This window comes from Rhinoderma darwinii, chromosome 12 (genome assembly GCF_050947455.1).
Source record: "Rhinoderma darwinii isolate aRhiDar2 chromosome 12, aRhiDar2.hap1, whole genome shotgun sequence".
Taxonomy (NCBI): Eukaryota; Metazoa; Chordata; class Amphibia; order Anura; family Rhinodermatidae; genus Rhinoderma; species Rhinoderma darwinii.
The window spans coordinates 34,889,606-34,909,993 of record NC_134698.1 but is presented as its reverse complement, the minus strand read 5'-3'; the positions used below and the strand labels follow the sequence as shown (position 1 = coordinate 34,909,993).

Here is a 20,388-nt window from a genome sequence, read left to right as displayed (position 1 = left end):
GACCCGAAAATCATGGCCGTGCACATGGCTACGGTCGTGTGCATGAGGCCTAAATGTTCTTCCTGTGTTTGTGTACTATGATTTCCTCCCGGCACTACGGTTTCCTTCCAGACTCCAAAAACAAACTAAGGAATTTAGATTGTGAGCCCCACTCTGGACATGTTTTCTGGTGCATTTTTGCAAGATCCCCAAATATATTTTCTAATAAGGCTGTGCCTGCTCTCTACCGTCATGTTTCAGGTCCTACGACTTAGATCGGGTGCATTCCACGACCAACACCTGTAGCGGAAACAGGTCTTTCATGGCCATTTGTGTCCTTATTAAAGCCGGATTCACACGAGCGTGTGTGTTTTGCGCGCGCAAAAGGTCCATAAAAGCTCCGTGTGTCAGCTGCGTATGCGTGGCTGCGTGATTTTCGCGCAGCGGCCATCATTATGACACTCTGTTTTTATGTTTGTAAACAGAAAAGCACGTGGTGCTTTTCTGTTTTCATTCATAGTTTTGACTACTGTAGCGCGCATCACGCGCGGCACACGGAAGTGCGTCCGTGGGCCGTGCGTGGTTTTCACGCATCCATTGACTTAAATGGGTGCGTGATGCGCAAAAAACGGGCAAATATAGGACATGTCGTGAGTTTTACGCAGAGGACATACGCTGCGTGAAAATCACGGACAGTCTGAACGGGCCCATTGACTAACATAGGTCCGTGCGACGTATTCTAGCCCTAATGGTGAATGCCCTACAGTCATGGTCAAAAGGTTTGAGACGGACACAAATTTTGGTTTTCACAAAATCTGCTGCTCCAGCATTTTTAGATCTTTTAGTCACATGTTTCTATGATATACTGAAGAACAATTACAAGCATTTCATAAGTTTTTAAACTTTTATTGACCAATACATCAAGTTTATGCAAAGACTCAATATATACAGTGTTGACCCTTCTTTTTCAAGACTTCTGCAATTCGCCCTGGCATACTGAATAACCGCTTCTGGGCCAAATCCTGACTGATGGCAACACATTCTTGCCTAACCAGTGCTTGGAGTTTATCACAATTTCTGTGTTTGTTTGTCCACCCGCTTTTTGCAGATTGACCACAGGTTCTAAATGGGATTGAGATCTTGGGAGTTTCCTGGCCATGGAGCCAAACTTTCAATGTTATGTTCACCGAGCCGCTTAGTTATCACTTTTGCCTTGTGACATGGTGCTACATCATGATGGAAAAAGCTTCGTTCAGCACCAAATTGCTCCTGGACAGTTTGGAGAAGTTGCTTTTGGAGGATGTTTAGATACCATTCTTTATTCATGGAAGTTTTCTTAGGCAAAATTGTGTGTGAGCCCACTCTCTTGGATGAAAAGCAGCCCCCATGGTCTCCGGATGCTTTACTGTTGGCATGACACAGGACTCATGGTAGCGCTCACCCTTTCTTCTCTGGACAATCATTATTCCAGATGTCCCAAACAGTCTGAAGGGGGCTTAATCAGAGAAAATAACTTTACCCCAGTCGTCTGCAGTCCAATCCTTGTGCATCCTGCAGAATGTCAGTCTGTCCTTGATGTTTTTCTTGGAGAGAAGTGACTTCTTTGCTGCCTTTCTAGACACCAGGCCAGCCTCCAAAAGCCTTCGCCTAACTGTGCTCGAAGATGCACTTACACCTGCCTGCTGCCATTCCTGGGCAAGCTCTGCACTGGTGTTGAAGCGATCCCGTAGCTGAATCCTCTTTAGGAGAAGGTCCTGGCACTTGCTGGACTTTATTGGGTGCCATGATGCCTTCTTCGCAGCAATTGAACCTCTCTCCTTGAAGTTCTTGATGAGCCGATAAATGGTTGATTTAGGGGAAATCTTACAAGTAGCAATGTCCTTGCCTGTAAAGCCCTTTTGATGCAAAGCAATGATGACTGCATGTGTTTCCTCGGAGGTAACTATTGTTAACAGAAGAAGAAAATGATTTCAAGCACCATACCCTTTTTAAAGCAACCAGTCTGCTCTTCTAGTTCAATCAGCATGATAGAGGGATATCAGCTGCCTTGTCCCCATTAACACATTTTCTCATGAGCTAGCGACACTCTAATTATTTTAGCAGGTCGTTTTGCGTCCGGGTTGAAATATAGTGGAAATTGAGTTTTTGAGAGAGTTAATTTTCATGGCAAGGAATTTTAGTCTCTCAACTTTTGGCCAGGACAGTACTTAGTCAGTCATATCCCAAAGCGTGCACAGTGCTCTAATTGAATTTTTAGTGTTATTTTGATATTAAAATGTAGGAGTTTCCTTGAACCGTGGGGAGCAGAGTATGGTATATGGCTGGCTGGGAATCTGATGCGTCTGCTGAGGTGCTACTATATACTTCCGTGTAGTGTACTATGTTTCATTATATGATACAAACTCTTAACTCCTGCCAAGCCCTCTAAAATTAGACAACCGTAATATAATTACCATTTTGTGGACAACTTTTATTTGTATTCCTTTTTAATAGTATACATGTGTGGGCCTTTTTAATTTTGCAGGTGAAGCTTTCCGACTTTGGGTTTTGTGCTCAAATTAGCAAAGATGTTCCAAAGAGGAAATCATTAGTGGGTACTCCATACTGGATGGCACCAGAGGTCATTTTAAGGTCGGCATATGGCACTGAGGTAAACTACGAATTACGTTCTTTAAACGGTCACTAACTTTTCAACAAGCTAGGCATAAATCAATAGTACTGCACAAGTGAAATATAAAATACTTTGTAATATATCTTATTAGAGAAAAATTACTTTTTCTCCACTTCTCATACTCTATCCCCTCCCCTTCCCTCCTAACTCTTTTTACTCCACATGACTTAACTGCTATATCTGTCTTTTTAAGACTAGAAGGATTATCGGCTCACTGAGGGATCAGGTTACAGCTGCCCGTTGAAGTCTAAGGAAAGGGGAGGAGGGAGCAGGAGCAGAGTGACAGACAGAACATTTGCAAGAAGCTGCTGCACGTCTGTGTCTATTTCACTCCAGTGCTGGATTCACAGCTACACTGCTCATTACTGCTGTATAATCTCCTGCTGCTGCTTCTATATATTTGATAGAGATAGGAGAGCAAGATGTTCTCTTCACTATGTGTGCAATGTATGCGAGACATTATAGCAGTTAGGCTCCTCCCACTAGCTCAGAGAAAATTGAGAATTAGAGAGAGCCTGCAATAGGAAAAACTGCTAAAAGTGAAGGCTACAAGTTCTATAATGACCAGAAATACTGTTTTACCTCATGTACACACATATGAAAACTTTTCAGGTGACTTTTAGGAATAAGCTAACTATGCTTCAAAGAAATATATTTTCAGCTAAGATACACAATTATAAGAATTGATGTTGTTTTTTTGATTCTTCTATTGATAGTAGACAATCAAATGCATTATAAAATCTTTCGCTACAACTACACTATTTGACTAAATAATACAAATATTTTTATTGAGTTACACAATACGCAAAAATGTTTTGGATTTTGTACTATAATGTTATTGAAGGCATTGCCTTATCAGGACAACTCCTGTCACTATTGGGCATATAGAGCTCTGGATAACGGAGTGGGGTCACAATGTAATGCATTTCCCCCTGCAGAGGTTAGGGAATTGTATTATGTTGATGCAGGAAAGAAAAATAAATCACCAGCTTAGAACTTGTAGTTACTTTATCTTGTCAATCTTTATTATCACTTAGGTGGATATCTGGTCTTTGGGGATTATGGTGATTGAAATGGTGGATGGTGAACCTCCATACTTCAGTGACTCTCCTGTGCAGGCCATGAAAAGGTTACGAGACAGTCCTCCTCCGAAAATAAGGAACTCTCACAAAGTGAGTAACAACCACAATGTAAGCCTATGTTTTACATATACCAGTCAGTAATTTCCTGGATTTCGTGTCAGGTTTGTGAAATATATTTTATATTGCTCATTGTGATCTGGCAATGCCAACAATAACGCAATGATGACCTTACATTGGCGAACAGGAAGCTGTCATCTGGGCCTCCGGCTATCAAAGAAAATATTGAAAATATTTCTTTCTTTTAACCCTTTAAAAAGGACCTGACAGCTCTCCTGACATGTCTATTTTAGTAAATACATGTACTTGTATTTTAGTAAATACTTGTATTACCCATAATATAACAATGCTGTAGCATCTTTTTTTAGAACTTTGAATTGTGCCATTGCTCTGTTATTCCTCCTGGAAATTTATAAATAAATTGTCAATCTGAGTTTTACACCAAGTTGTTAATTTATACATTTCCAGAAGGAATAACCGAGTATTATTGTTGTATGAGTAATACAAGTATTTACTGATAGACATGTCGGAAGAGCTAACAGATCTGCAGCTGGCCTGAAGGTATTTTCTCATAGAAAAGACATGTATGGCATATATATTTGATGTTCTAAATGTCTAAACGCTGTTCCCTTATCATGGCAGAGAAGTGATCTCACATGGGCATTTACTTTGTATTATAATCTATGAGTGGTATGAAAAAGACTGATGGTGCGCACTCAACAGTTTTAATATCTTTCATAGACATTTATAGCGAATGACCATGTGCACCCACTTTCCCATTGGGAACAGGGAAACTCTTCCGACCAGTCAATTATCAAATCAATGTGCCAAAAATGGCTATCATTGGAAAACCCCTTTAAACCGGGGCTGGCTGGCAAATTTTAGCGTGGGGGCAAGCAGACAGCACTGGTCCATAAGCAGCGGCCCATACTTAACCTGCTTACATAACACTGCCTGCCGTATAAAGGCAGCAAAGGTAACTGGGCTTTATATCCAGCCGTCCTTTACTTCTAGCCATTGTCTTTTATGTTCTCATGTTGGGATCGCACACACATGTGTAATCCCAGATACATGAATAAGCTGTTAGCAACACAGGGACCATGAACTGAGAACTATTGGTCACTGATCCTGTGACAACAAACCCCCCCCCCCCCTTACTATATATTACATGCAGACTAGAGACCCCCTCACCTTGCTATATGTTATATGTAGACTAGAGACACCCCGCCTCCCTTACTATACATTATATGCAGGCTGGACCCTCTCTTCCTTACTATTTATTATATGCAGACTAGAGATCCCCCTCCCCTTAGTATACATTACATGCAGGATAGAAACCCCGCTCACCACTACTATATATTTTATGTGGAAATCCCCCTTTCCGCTTACTACACGTTATATGCCGACCAGCGATCCCCCTCCCTTATATATATATATATATATGTGTGTGTGTGTGTGTGTGTGGATAGATACATACACATCTCTCTACTGGTCAGATATCCATTCTAGACAGTGCTCTGCAGAGCATTATCACGCTGTAGACCATATAGTGGTCAGATACCATTTCTACACCGGCGCCCTGCAGAGTAGTATCACGCTACGTACAATATAAGATAATACAGTCCCAGGCAGATTAAATAGCCATTAAAGAGGACGCGTCACCTCTCCTGATATGTCTGTTTTACTAAATATTTGTATATCCCCCTGGAAATTATTCTAAGGCATCTTCTCTTAGCACTCTGCATTGAGACGTTCCTCTGTTATTCCTCCGAGAAATGTATGAATAAATTGATAACCGGGTGTTACTATTTCCCTTGTTAAAGGTCTGTATCTCTACACTATGAGGGTACGGCCACACGGAGCGACCATGACATGGTCGCAACGCGGACAATGACCGCGCTGGCACAATGTAGGAGCGGCTGACAAATACCTCGTAAAGAGCTATTCCGGTGACATGCGTACTGCCGCTCCATTCATTCTCTATGCGAGCGCCGGAGATAGACGAGTACAGTGTTCGGCTTTTTCCGGCGCTGCCATAGAGAATGAATAGGATTTTGCAGATAAAGGGACGGTTTACCTGCGTTAACATGCGGCCACTAAGAGGCTGTTTGACAGCCGCACCGAACATGGTGCCGGCGCGTTTGTTAGCCGCGTTGCGAACGTGTCAGTGCCACTCTGTGTGGCCTTACCCTGAGGCTGGGTTCACACGACCTATTTTCAGGCGTAAACGAGGCGTATTATGCCTCGATTTACGCCTGGAAATACGGCTCCAATACGTCGGCAAACATCTACCCATTCATTTGAATGGGTTTGCCGACGTACTGTGCCGACGATCTGTCATTTACGCGTCGTCGTTTGACAGCTGTGAAACGACGACGCGTAAAATGACTGCCTCATCAAAGAAATGCAGGACACTTCTTTGAAACGTAATTTGAGCCGTTCTTCATTGAATTCAATGAAGGACAGCTCAAATGATTGGCCGTCAAAGACGCCTCGCATAATGCGAGGAGGAGCTTTTACGTCTGAAACGACGCAGCTGTTTTCTCCTGAAAACAGTCTGTCTTTTCAGACGTTAAAGGAAGCTAGCGTGTGCACATACCCTTACCCTGACAGTGTCCAATTAATGCTGACCGTATCAGACTGTGTAAGGACACACCCTATTGAAAGAGGAATGATAAGACTCAGTTTTCAATTAGGCCTGGATTACATGTATACTTTTCTTATGCATCACCTATGGATTTTAAGTATTGTAGTTCTATAGTTAAAATCGGTTAGTTGCATCACAAAAAGTCTCAGTGTAGGCCAGTCCTTGTTAAAACATTTCCAGGAGAAATAACAGAGGAACGCCTGATGACTGCAGAATTTCCTGCAGAGATATCTTTGGCTCCTCACTTCTGCAGAGTTGAGAAAGCCAACCTTGGAACAGTGCAAATTTTTTTTAGAAGGATGGCCATAGGGAAGGATATTGCACCAATCTAGGTGGGATATGATGAATGTACAAGCATTTTGGTTGACTTGAGAGCAAATTCAATAACTACTTTTGATCTGGAGGCATCAGGAGGTGGTAAAGGCTTGGATATGTGGTCTTAAGGCGGGGCAGAATGGAAAATTATTCCAAAGAAGCGGACTTGTGAGACTGTGGAAAGTGTGAAGCCATTGATTGTGAACCCTTTCCTATATTGAAGTCTAAAACGCCTTTGCTCCACAAAGAATGTGCCCTGGTCCTTTTTATATAGTTCCTGAAATGAATAAAACATGTGCCAGACATGTTAATAACCTGCACTCACACAAGCGTGTGCAACCTCGGGCGTGAAAAACTGATCTTTTTCACGTTCGAGATGCACCCATGCAGTACGCATTATCACAGATACCTCAGACTAGAATCTATGGAGGGATGCATGAATACACAACAAAATAAGACATATATCCGAGTTGCACACTTGTCTTCTAAGGCTTCTTTTTTCCAAGCTGGACAAGCCCGATTTTTTATTTTTTTATTTTCTTTGTTAGACCTCTTATCTAATTTTAACAATCTAGTGACTCACCTTTGAACCCACTCTAGCTCTCCTACATCTGTTTTATGAAACAAAACTTAGTAGGATACTTAAACAGCTTGATTGTTAACTATTATAGAAAGACCTCAATAAGCTGGCAGCATGGATAAAAATATGGCAGATGTTGCCATGGTACATAGCAACACCTGCAGCCTAAAACGGAATTCCATATTCGAGATGTGGTTTTACAAATGGTATATGCAGGGGCAATGTTCCCTGGGGATCATGGGTATTTATCTCCTTTTTTTTTTTTTTTATACACCCTAAAATCTTATTTGCTTTTGCAGCTACTGCTTGATGTTGAGTACTTCTGATTCGCTTACTTGAAACCAGAATACCCAGGTCCTTCTCTTGTTCTGTTATGCCCAGTTGTATTCCATTTAAAGAGGCTCTGTCACCAGATTTTGCAACCCCTATCGCAGCAGATCGGCGCTGCAATGTAGATAAGATTAACGTTTTTGTTTTTTTTTTAAACGAGCATTTTTGGCCAAGTTATGACCATTTTTATATTTATGTAAATGAGGCTTTCTAAAGTACAACTGGACGTGTTTAAAGTTATGTACAAGTGGGCGTGTATCGTGTACGTTACATCTGGGCGTTTTTACTTCTTTTACTAGCTGGGCGTTGTGACTAGAAGTATCATCCACTTCTCTTCAAAACGCCCAGCTTCTGGCAGTGCACAGACACAGCGTGTTCTCGAGAGATCACGCTGTGACGTCACTCACTTCCTGCCCCAGGTTCTGCATCGTGTCGGACGAGCGAGGACACATCGGCACCAGAGGCTACAGTTGATTCTGCAGCAGCATCAGCGTTTGCAGGTAAGTCGATGTAGCTACTTACCTGCAAACGCCGATGCTGCTGCAGAATCAAATGTAGCCAGTGGTGTAACTACTACCGCCGTAGCAGCAGTAGCGGCTGCTACGGGGCCCGCGGCATGAGGGGGCCCGTGTCGCCTGCCGGCACGGGCCCCCACCATGGCCGGAGGCTCCGCTAGCAGCCGCTATGGCTGCTACAGCGGGACGCCACTGAAAACTACGGCAGAGCAGGGAGGTATCTCCCCGCTCTGCCATTAACTGGTTCCCGACCGCTGGCTGCATTTTTACGGCCAGCGGTCAGGGTCCTTAAAACCCGAGCCATAGACTTTCTACGGCTCGGGTTTTAACTTGCTGCCCGCGCGATCGGGCAGCTGAATGTCGGGTCTCCGGCTGTCAGTGACTGCCGGGGACCCTGAGGAGAGGATAGAAGCAGCTTTAGCTGCTTCTGTCTTCTCTGATCACTTGTACACAGCGCTGAATGCGTGCTGTGTACAGGAATAGAGACAGCAGCAGCGGCGCTGTCTCTATTCCTCCCGGTGATCATATCGGCACTGTCTCTATTCCTCCCGGTGATCATATGACTGGTCACATGATCGCCGGGTGCCGTTAGTGGCAGACTGCTGCTGGGTCTTACGAGACCCAGCACACCCCTATTAGTGACAATTGTCACTATGAGAGGGCTGATTTCCCCTGTAACTGGGGCTGCTGTGCAGCTCCAGTTACAGTGGAAAAACATGGTTTAAAAGAAAAAAAATATATAAAGTTCCCCAAAGGTCTTCTTTGACCTTTGAGGGACAGACCATAGTAATAAAAAAACAATAGTAAAGTAAAGTGCAAAAAAAATGTAAATAATAAATACACATAAAATACCCACCCCAAAAAAAAAATGTTCCCCCCCCGCCAATCATTGTTGTAACGCTAGCGCTGACCCAATTACCCTAATATAGACATGTAATATATAAAAATTTACGGTAAACAATGGCTATCACAAATAAAAGGTCTATTTCAGGGTAAAACTATGTTATTACCAAAAAAAAAATCTTATTTTTTTACTATTATTTTCAAACTTTATGAATAAAAATTCTAAAATTGCAAAAAAGGTGTGTATAAAAACGATAAAAAATGAAACCTGCATTGTCTAAGGAAAAAACGTCGCAAAAATCACGTCGTTAGCCCAACAAATAAAAAAGTTATAGCCATTTAACTAACACGTGCTAAAAATGGCTAAACGGTGTCTGGTCCTGAAGGCGCAAAATAGAGCAAAAGACATGTATCCCCTCTCCACAGGATATCTGCAGGACAGGGGATACATGTGTGATCGCTGGCATTGATAGGGAGAACGGGGGACTGAAAGTCCCCTGAAGTTCTCCATCACAAACCTCGGACTTCCGGGGTCTGTGTCGGCAGCTCCGTAGAAATGAATGGAGCGCCGGTCGTGCTTGTGCGCATGCGTGACCAGCGCTCCTTTTAATTTTTATTGAGCTGCGCAGACGCCGGAAGTCAGAGGTTTGTCATGGAGAAGTTCAGGGGACTTTCAGTCCCCCGTTCTCCCTATCGCTGCCAGCGATCACTCATGTATCCCCTATCCTGTGGAGATCCTGTGGAGAGGGGATACATGTATTTTGTAGGACACACTGTAGGTCGCATTTTTTTGGGAGGGGGGACGCTGTATGGCGTTCCCTACAGGGGGGGGCTGTATGGCGTTCTCTGCAGGGGGGGCTGTATGGCGTTCTCTACAGGGGGGGGGGGCTGTATGGCGTTCTCTACAGGGGGGGGGGGGGGCTGTATGGCGTTCTCTACAGGGGGGGGCTGTATGGCGTTCTCTACAGGGGGGGGCTGTATGGCGTTCTCTACAGGGGGGGGCTGTATGGCGTTCTCTACAGGGGGGGGCTGTATGGCGTTCTCTACAGGGGGGGGGCTGTATGGCGTTCTCTACAGGGGGGGGCTGTATGGCGTTCTCTACAGGGGGGGGCTGTATGGCGTTCTCTACAGGGGGGGGGGCTGTATGGCGTTCTCTACAGGGGGGGCTGTATGGCGTTCTCTGCAGGGGGGCTGTATGGCGTTCTCTGCAGGGGGGCTGTATGGCGTTCTCTGCAGGGGGGCTGTATGGCGTTCTCTACAGGGCGGCTGTATGGCGTTCTCTACAGGGGGATGTATGGCGTTCTCTACAGGGGGGGCTGTATGGCGTTCTCTACAGGGGGGGGGCTGTATGGCGTTCTCTACAGGGGGGGCTGTATGGTGTTCTCTACAGGGGGGGCTGTAAAAAAGGCACTATCTACAAGGGGGGGGGGGTTGTGTGACACCCAGGGGAGGGGGGGCCCCAGTCAAAAGTTTGCTATGGGGCCCAGTCTTTCCTAGTTATGCCCCCCGGGGGGGGGTTGTATGGCGTTCTCTACAGGGGGGGGGACTGTATGGCGTTCTCTACAGGGGGGGGACTGTATGGCGTTCTCTACAGGGGGGGGACTGTATGGCGTTCTCTACAGGGGGGGGACTGTATGGCGTTCTCTACAGGGGGGGGACTGTATGGCTTTCTCTACAGGGGGGGCTGTATGGCGTTCTCTGCAGGGGGGCTGTATGGCGTTATCTACAGGGGGGCTGTATGGCGTTCTCTACAGGGGGATGTATGGCACTATCTACAGAGGGGGGACTGTATGGCGTTCTCTACAGGGGGGGGACTGTATGGCTTTCTCTACAGGGGGGGCTGTATGGCGTTCTCTGCAGGGGGGCTGTATGGCGTTATCTACAGGGGGGCTGTATGGCGTTCTCTACAGGGGGATGTATGGCACTATCTACAGAGGGGGGGCTGTATGGCGTTCCCTACAGGGGGGGCTGTATGGCGTTATCTACAGGGGGGGGGGCTGTAAAAAAAGCACTATCTACAAGTGACACCCAGGGGAGGGGGGCCCCAGTCAAAAGTTTGCTATGGGGCCCAGTCTTTCCTAGTTATGCCCCTGAATGTAGCCTCTGGTGCCGATGTGTCCTCGCTCGTCCGACACGATGCAGGACCTGGGGCAGGAAGTGAGTGACGTCACAACGTGATCTCTCGAGCACCCGCTGTGTCTGTGCACTGCCAGAAGCTGGGCGTTTTGAAGAGAAGTGGATGATACTTCTAGTCACAATGCCCAGCTAGTAAAAGAAGTAAAAACACCCAGATGTAACGAACACGATACACGCCCACTTGTACATAACTTTAAACACGCCCAGTTGTACTTTAGAAAGCCTCATTTACATAAATATAAAAATGGTCATAACTTGGCCAAAAATGCTTGTTTTAAAAATAAAAAAAAAACGTTACTCTTATCTACATTGCAGCGCCGATCTGCTGCAATAGGAGATAGGGGTTGCAAAATCTGGTGACAGCGCCTCTTTAATGTATATGTAGTAATACTATTGCTGTGGCCTAGGTGCGTTACTTTACATTTATCAACATAAATTTTTATCGGCCATGTTTTCACCCATGCTGCCAGCTTATAGAGTTCTTTCTCTAGTATTTAACAATCAAGCTTTTTACGTTTAGTTTCTTCAGCAAACACTGCCACTTTACTTTTAATCTGATTAACTACGTCATTAATAAAAAGATTTGTACCAAACACTTATCCTTGTGGTACCCTACAGCTGACTTTAGGCCATTTTGAGTGTTTACGATCTACTTGGTTTTTCAGCCCTTATGCAATTTCTTACACATGCATACATCGTTCCCTAGTCCCTGCATTTGTAGCTTCAGTTCAAGGGTGTAGTTGGGTATAGTATCTAATGCTTTGGTAAAATCCGGATATATCACATCAGCCTCATTACCAACATCCATATTTGTAATTACCTCCTCATAGAAACCAAGCATGTTGGTTAGGGCATGTTCACATCAACTTTGCCCTTCCCTTGAGGGATTCATTCGGAGGTTTCCGTTGGGTTAACCCCTCAACGGAATGGCAATCCATGCCTTTCAACGACGCAAGTGGTGCGATGACATTATCGTGCTGCTTGCTTTGTTCAACCACAGCAGACCTGCTCAGAAGAGAGCAGGTCTGCATTGCCACCGGATGGCACGGGAACGGGATTAAGGTGAGTATGTAATTATTTGTTTTTTAATAATAAAAATGTGAATGCCAAGATCTACAGGGGGGGGCTCTATTTACAGGGGGGGCTATATGTGGGGCACTATATACGGGGATGGGCTATATGTGGAGCACTATCTACAGGGGGAGCTATATGTGGGGCACTATATACAGGAGGGCTACATGTGGGGCACTATCTACAGGGTGGGCTACATGTGGGCCCCTATCTACAGGGTGGGCTACATGTGGGCCCCTATCTACAGGGTGGGCTACATGTGGGCCCCTATCTACAGGGTGGGCTACATGTGGGCCCCTATCTACAGGGTGGGCTACATGTGGGCCCCTATCTACAGGGTGGGCTACATGTGGGCCCCTATCTACAGGGTGGGCTACATGTGGGCCCCTATCTACAGGGTGGGCTACATGTGGGCCCCTATCTACAGGGTGGGCTACATGTGGGCCCCTATCTACAGGGTGGGCTACATGTGGGCCCCTATCTACAGGGTGGGCTACATGTGGGCCCCTATCTACAGGGCGGGCTACATGTGGGCCCCTATCTACAGGGCGGGCTACATGTGGGCCCCTATCTACAGGGCGGGCTACATGTGGGCCCCTATCTACAGGGTGGGCTACATGTGGGCCCCTATCTACAGGGCGGGCTACATGTGGGCCCCGATCTACAGGGCGGGCTACATGTGGGCCCCGATCTACAGGGCGGGCTACATGTGGGCCCCGATCTACAGGGCGGGCTACATGTGGGCCCCGATCTACAGGGCGGGCTACATGTGGGCCCCGATCTACAGGGCGGGCTACATGTGGGCCCCGATCTACAGGGCGGGCTACATGTGGGCCCCGATCTACAGGGCGGGCTACATGTGGGCCCCGATCTACAGGGCGGGCTACATGTGGGCCCCGGTCTACAGGGCGGGCTACATGTGGGCCCCGGTCTACAGGGCGGGCTACATGTGGGCCCCGATCTACAGGGCGGGCTACATGTGGGCCCCGATCTACAGGGCGGGCTACATGTGGGCCCCGATCTACAGGGCGGGCTACATGTGGGCCCCGATCTACAGGGCGGGCTACATGTGGGCCCCGATCTACAGGGCGGGCTACATGTGGGCCCCGATCTACAGGGAGCACTGTGTGTGTGTGTGTGTGTGTGTGTGTGTGTGTGTGTGTGTGTGTGTGTGTGTGTGACAGTGTATGGTGCTATTATATTTAGGGCTGTTGTGTCTGGCACCATGAGAGCTTTATCTTTGTTTATAGGTGCAGAAAAGTGAGAAGCTGAAGACATCTGAGCAGAAAACTGCAGGAATGGGCTGTGGTCGGGAGAAGTCATCATAGAGGTCTCTATCGGATGGAAAATAAAAGAGAAAAATAACAACTAGAATTTACTTAATGTAAATGTTCATTCTGCCTCTAATCCGTACGGTAGTCACTGTATGATCTGAAGTGAGATGATGGGTGGTATGATTTCTTTTTTTGTGAAACCACATCTCCCAGCATATCCTTATCGCTGTTTGGGCCTTGCTGGACGAAGTAGATTTACGCCGTACAAACCTAAATGGCAGGGGTTGCACTTAATTGAGCTGTATTTGTGCTGGTGTTGTATTTATGTACTGTCCTTGGTTCTGGAACTGTATTTATGTACTGAGCTTGGTTCTGGTGCTGTATTTATGTACTGAGCCTGGTACTGTACCTCTTCCAGAGGGAGCCTCTGACGACCCTGTCCATATATGAACAGTGACGCCAGGGGCTCCTCCCGGAGAGGAATCTCCAGCCAGATTGTCGGCAACAGTCAGATCCGCTGCTAGAGGGAGCCCCTGACGCGCCTGTCCATATATGGACAGTGACGTCAAGGGCTCCTCCAGGAGAGAAATCCCCAGCCAGAGCGTCGGAAACCCTCTGGCTCGGGATTCCCCTTCTAAAGGGAGCCCCAATGGTTGTGCAGGTCACAAAACACTTAGAGAGGAGCAGAAAAATCTAGTATCCCGTTGTGTGGCACTTTCCTCTAGGGGGTGCTGTGTGGCAGTATCTACAAGGGGGAGGTGTGACACTACGGGAGGGCTGTTTGGCACTATCTACGGGAGGGCTGTGTGGCACAATCTACAAGGGGGGGGGCTGTGTGGCAGTATATACAGGAGGGCTGTGCGGCATTATCTACAAGGGGGCTGTGCAGCACGATCTACAAAAGTGGCTGTGCGGCAGTATCTACAGGGGGGACTGCCACGATCTACAAGTGATGGTGTGGCAATACAGGGGGCTGTGTGGCACTATCTACAAGGGAGGCTGTGTGGCAGTATCTACAAGGGGAGGTGTAAAGGATTTGCCAGACATAGGTTCTGTGTCGACGCCCGTGGGCAATCAGTCTGCACCTGCTCCTATGTCTGTGAGACTGACTCCATCTTCCACCACTCAGGATGGCAGGCTTAGGAGTGGGAGAGCCTATCACAGCCTGGCCAGACGGAGCTAGTTCCCGCCCACTGTCTATTTATACCTGCCTTTCCTGTTCCTCCTTTGCCTGTGATTCTTCTATGCTTGTTTCCTGGCTTGCTGCTGCTGTTTGTACTACTGATCCTCTGCATGTTATTGACCTTGGCTTTCTGACCACTCTCCTGCTCAGCGTTTTGTACCTCGCTCACTCCTGGTTTGACTCGGCTCGTTCACCTCTCTTGTTGCTCACGGTGTCTCCGTGGGCAGCTGCCCCGTTTCCCTAGCTTCTATGTACCCCTGTCTGTTTTGTCTGTCTTGCACTTACTGAGCATAGGGACCGTCGCTCAGTTGTACCCCGTCGCTTAGGACGGGTTGTTGCAAGTAGGCAGGGACTGAGTAGCGGGTAGATTAGGGCTATCCTGTCTGTCTCCCTACCTTGTCATTACATAATCACAGGCCCATATACCTAGTCTACCCTCGTCCCTGACACATCTATGGACCCCCTTGAGACCCTGGCTCAGCAGATGCAGGGCCTCTCCCTACAGGTCCAGGCCCTGGCTCAGAGGGACAATCTGCGTGATGCTTCCTTGGTAGTGCCCCCCACCTCACCTCTTGAACCCCACCTCAATGTGCCTGACCGGTTCTCAGAACACAGAAAGATGAGAGAGACCCCAGGTAGCTGGCAGGCACACTAATGAATTGCAGGAGAAGAAAGTGTCGCCCTCAGGCGACCAGCCTAATTTCCCAACTACCTAACAAAATAAATAAAAGGTATTTCTTTATTAGCTACTTATAGCAAGACGACCACACACACAAAATTTAAAATTCTCACTACCAAAAGACCGGATGACAGTATTTTGCCTGTGGTGCAGGCATAAGGTAGCTACCAATAAGGTACGCATTGACAAGTGTAGTAAGTTAAATTGCTTGACAATAGTCAACTAAATAGGTAGCAAAGTGAAACCGGTCAGTGGTAGGAATTAAAAAGAATTTGAAAGCCCCCCCGACATGTTTCGCTACGGAGTAGCGTCCTCAGGGGTACACGGGGCTAATGGCGACGCGGCGAGACGGAAGCTCTTGATATGGGCCAGTAGCTGACGTTTAGTGGGGGTGTGTCAGCAGAACAGCCAATCCTGTCAAAGGAGACATGTCCATAGCGTGGAGAGGGAGAAACAACAAATGAAAAACTGTATAAGGTTGACCAATAGCGCGAGGGCTAGGGCGCAGGCGCGGAAGGACAAAATCGGACTTAGTCTGTGTATGTCACGCCAAGTATAGCGGCGCCAAACGACGCATGCGCAGATATCACTTACAAAGACTCAGAAAAGGAATAACAAGTTCCCATCAGTTAACGACATAGGCGGCGCAGGCGCAGCTGACAGTATATGTACTCAGAAAACAATTGGTAAGTAAATATAGAAATGAGTGGGATAAAAGCACTGACGTAAGCGAATAATTTTAAATTTAATATATATATGGTAAATCGGAGATAAATGAGGCATGCATAAAAGTGCACGGCTCGTTGGCGCATGCGCAGAACAGCTTTTTCGTAAATCAAACGAAAGATGACACATATAATGAATGACAAAAAAAAAATTTTTTTATTATAAAATTAAAATATCCCCCCATAATCCCCACGCCACCAAGAGACAGGAATGCATCAACTTATAGAAAGTATAATGCAAAGGATCCACCTAGTGCGGCATTATTAAGGAGGTCCACATCAAGAGAAATGAATCCATTCGTAAATAGAGGGGCAGTAAGTACCGTCCCCTATAGGAATAATTCTTTGTATGTCGCCATAGTTGTGTAGTACTCGTCATAGGGATAGATAGGATAAATATATATGTAAGACCCCAACATTAATTGTGTGGGGTCAGATGAATAATCACCAAAATATTTCGATACCTTGGAAAGGATACGGCAGGGAAGGAAACTTCAAAGTATAAAGTGGAAGGAACAGTGTCAATAAAGTATCCACTATATTTTACTGATGACAGAATAGGTCCAAAGAGGCTCATAGGAAGGCACTAAAAGTGAAACCCTCGTTAAGACCCCTGGGAGACATGGTATTAAGGCGGTAAATCCACCGCGCTTCCTCCTGTAGGAGTCTGCGGTCAAGGTTACCTGCTCTGGGGCCCATTTTAATCTGGGTAACCCCCCAGAATTTGAGCAGCCCTGAATTACCCCCATGGTGCTCGTGGGTATGTCTCGAGAGGGTAGTGTCCTCCTTAAGCCTGATGGTACTGAGATGTCTGGATATACGTCTTCTCAATTCTTGCACTGTTTTTCCCACGTACAGCTTGGGACATGGGCATCTAGCAATGTAGACAACCCCTTTGCTCTGACAGTTGAGAAACTGTTTTACAGAATAGGTTTTGCCATCGGTAGGATTAATTAAATCCTTAACGGTGGGCATATATGAACAGAAGGAGCACCTACCGCAGGGATGAAATCCCTTTACTGACGATGTAAGCCATGTAGATGGAGTACTAGTTATAGTTGAATAATGGCTATGTACTAAAAGGTCACGTAAGTTTTTCCCCCTGCGGTAGGTAATACTGGGACTCTCAGAGATAGCCCCCTCCAAATCTGGGTCAGCAATAAGTATATCCCAATGCTTCCGTAGGATCTGGGAAACTTGAGGTGAGCATGCATCAAAAGTGCCAATGCAACGAATGACACTGGATGATCCGGTCTTAGCAGCTATAGTTTCCATATTGGACAGAAGGTCAGTTCTCCGAGCAGCCCTTGCCCTTGCGTAGGCCCTATGCAAACATTTCTTAGGGTATCCTCGTGCTCTAAATTTATGAAATAGTTTATCACACTCCAGTTGGAATGATGCTTCACTGGAGCAGTTCCGTTTCGCTCTCAGGTATTGGCCTATAGGTATCCCTTTCTTAAGGGCTGGAGGATGGTAACTTTCCCAATGTAAATAATTATTTGTAGCTGTGGCCTTTCGAAATATGTCAGTTTGGACACCGCCACCAGGATCCAAAGAGATCTTAAGGTCAAGGAAGTTAATGGCATGGTCATGTATCTCATAAGTGAACCTCATGCCTATATGGTTCGTGTTGAGTATAGACATAAAGTCAGTGAAAGTTTTGACATCCCCATCCCAAAGGATGAGGATGTCATCTATATATCTGCCCCAAAAGGAGATATGTGAAGTGAAAGAAATTAGATCATCGGAAAAAACCATGGTGTCTTCCCACCACCCCAAAAAAAGATTTGCATAAGTGGGCGCACAGGTAGTGCCCATAGCCGTGCCCTTAATTTGATGATAGTATACTTTATCAAAAGTGAAATAGTTGTGTGTGAGTAAATAACGTAAAAGTGATAACACAAAATTATTATGTTGTAGGAATTGGGTACCTTTAGTGCTCAAATAATATTTTACGGCAGTGAGTCCCAAATCGTGCTGAATATTAGAATAGAGTGACTCTACGTCTATACTCGCTATCATTGTAGTGGAGGTGACATTGATCTCATGAATCCTGGTGACGGTGTCCTTGGTGTCCTTAAGATATGAGGATAGGGAGGAAACGAAAGGTGACAATATTTCATTCACATAGAGACTAATACCTTGGGTCAAGTTATCATTACCCGACACAATGGGTCTCCCCGGGAGGGGAAGAACTGCTTTGTGGACTTTAGGTAATGCGTAAAAGGTTGCTAAAGTAGGAGTAGAATTATAAAGAGATTTGAATTCATCAGTAGTGATAAGGTTATCATTCTTGGCGGTATTGAGGAGATTGTACAATTCAGGTAAGTAGGTGGCCGTGGGGTTACTATCCAAGATGGCGTAGGTGGTAGTGTCATCCAGTAGTTTATGGACCATACTGACATAGTCAGTACGGTCCATCACCACTATATTGCCCCCCTTATCAGAGGGCTTCAGGACCAAGTTATCATTTTTACACAGATCATCCAGTGCCATTTTCTCATTGTCACTAAGGTTGCCAAAGATCTTAGACCTACCACCCTTCAACTTCTTGAGATCATTACAGACCATTCTAACAAAGGTGTCAATATGACTATATTGAGAGAAAGGGGGGGTAAGTTTTGACTTAGGACGTAGTGATGAGAGTGGCCCTACAACATCAGTGACACCAAATTCGCTCTCATAGAGAAGGCCTTCCAAGTCCCTCAGGGTATTAGACTCCAGACGGTCTTGTCGAGCAACATCTGAAACGTTGCCCTTAAAATATTTATGTAAGGCCAGTTTTCTTGCGAATAAGTTTATGTCCTTTACCCATATAAATTCATCGAAACCTGGTGTAGGGGTGTAGGAAAGGCCCTTCTTCAGTAAAGTTAACTGATGAGTATTCAGATGACAAGAAGATAAATTGAATATCTGCAACTCTTCGTCCTTTGATAGATATGTGTTTGATGTTAGGGTTTGGTCCCCCAGTTTAGGCTGGGTGGGCCTAAAAAAGGAAAAGTAGCCCGGGGGCCAGCGACAGAATTGGCCATATTGTCCCCTGGGTTCTGACTCAGATTTAACCGTGACTGTATATGATTGATAGGAGTATTCGTAGTATTTGGTATAGATGTTAAGGAGGATGTAGAAGGCATAGACAAGAAGCTGGAAGTAGTAGATGGACATCCTAACGCACGGTTAGGGTAATTAGTACTTGTTTGTTTAGATGTAGTGAATGTTCGTTTAGGTAGACTAGGTCTACTGTTCCTGATTTTACGTTTCGTGCCCAGTCTTAAATTGTCAATATGTCTCGGTTCCTCTGGGCCAGAAGTGTCCGATTCTGAGAAATCTGTATACACCGTAGTACGCTTTGAGGTGGGATATGAATTTGTTTTATATGTATAAACCTGTCCCAAGTCAAAATCCCTACGGTCACGGATGTACTTTCGATGTTTGCGCTCCTTAATTTCTCCCTGTAATTTTTCAATATTCTTTTGCAATTTAATTTCAGAGGTGCTAAATTCAGGGCAAGAATGAAAGACCTGTATATCTTCAATTTCTTTCTCTAGTTGAACACTAATCTTGCTGTAGTTCTGTCTCTCAAAGTCCAACAGGTACTGAAGCATACGTATGGAGCTGTCAGTAAGGAGTTCTTCCCAGCCTTTAATAAAGGCAGTATTGTCCCTATATGAATTAGGTGAAATATTGATTCTTAGACCCCTATATACTATTTTTTGTTGTATATAGGTCTCTAAGCTGGCCACTTCCCAACAGGATCGTACGTATTTTTGATATGTTTTTTGAAGGTCCCTAAAAGCTGTTAGTACGTCAAATTGGTGCAATGGGATGTTCTCAACGGAGAAAACAATAGCAGCATCAGCCGACAGTGTCTCTATATTAGGTCTTTTAGACAAAAACCCTGCCATATCAAAACGAATGACCGGTTCTCAGGGGACCGGAAGACTTTTTTTCTCCTTTCGGGAGAGTTGTAGACTCTATTTTCGCTTAAAGCCCCACTCCTCAGGTTCTGAGAGCCAGCGGGTGGGTATAATTATGTCCCGGCTCCAGGACGGGCCCCAAGAATGGGCCTTCTCCTTGGCTCGTGACGCCCTTGAACTTTCCTCCGTTGATCTTTTCTTTTCTGCTCTCGGGCTCATTTATGACTAGACTGACAAGACTGCCTTTGCCGAGAGTCAGCTGGTGACCTTACGTCAGGGTAAGAGACCTGTAGAGGAGTATTGTTCTGACTTTAGGAAGTGGTGTGTAGCTTCTCGGTGGAATGACCCTGCCTTGAGGTGCCCGTTTAGATTGGGTCTGTCGAA

At 45.9% G+C, this 20,388-nt stretch overlaps 1 protein-coding gene across 2 annotated transcripts in view; it reads left to right on the top strand.

Moving 5' to 3' along the window:
• The window catches only part of PAK6 (p21 (RAC1) activated kinase 6), a 197,473-nt gene that overhangs the window by 160,930 nt on the left and 16,155 nt on the right, over positions 1-20,388 (top strand). For both annotated transcript variants that reach the window (XM_075843781.1, XM_075843780.1), the window contains exons 7-8: positions 2,504-2,629; positions 3,688-3,822. In XM_075843781.1, the coding sequence (XP_075699896.1) occupies positions 2,504-2,629; positions 3,688-3,822 (261 nt within the window). The remainder of the gene's footprint in view (positions 1-2,503; positions 2,630-3,687; positions 3,823-20,388) is intronic.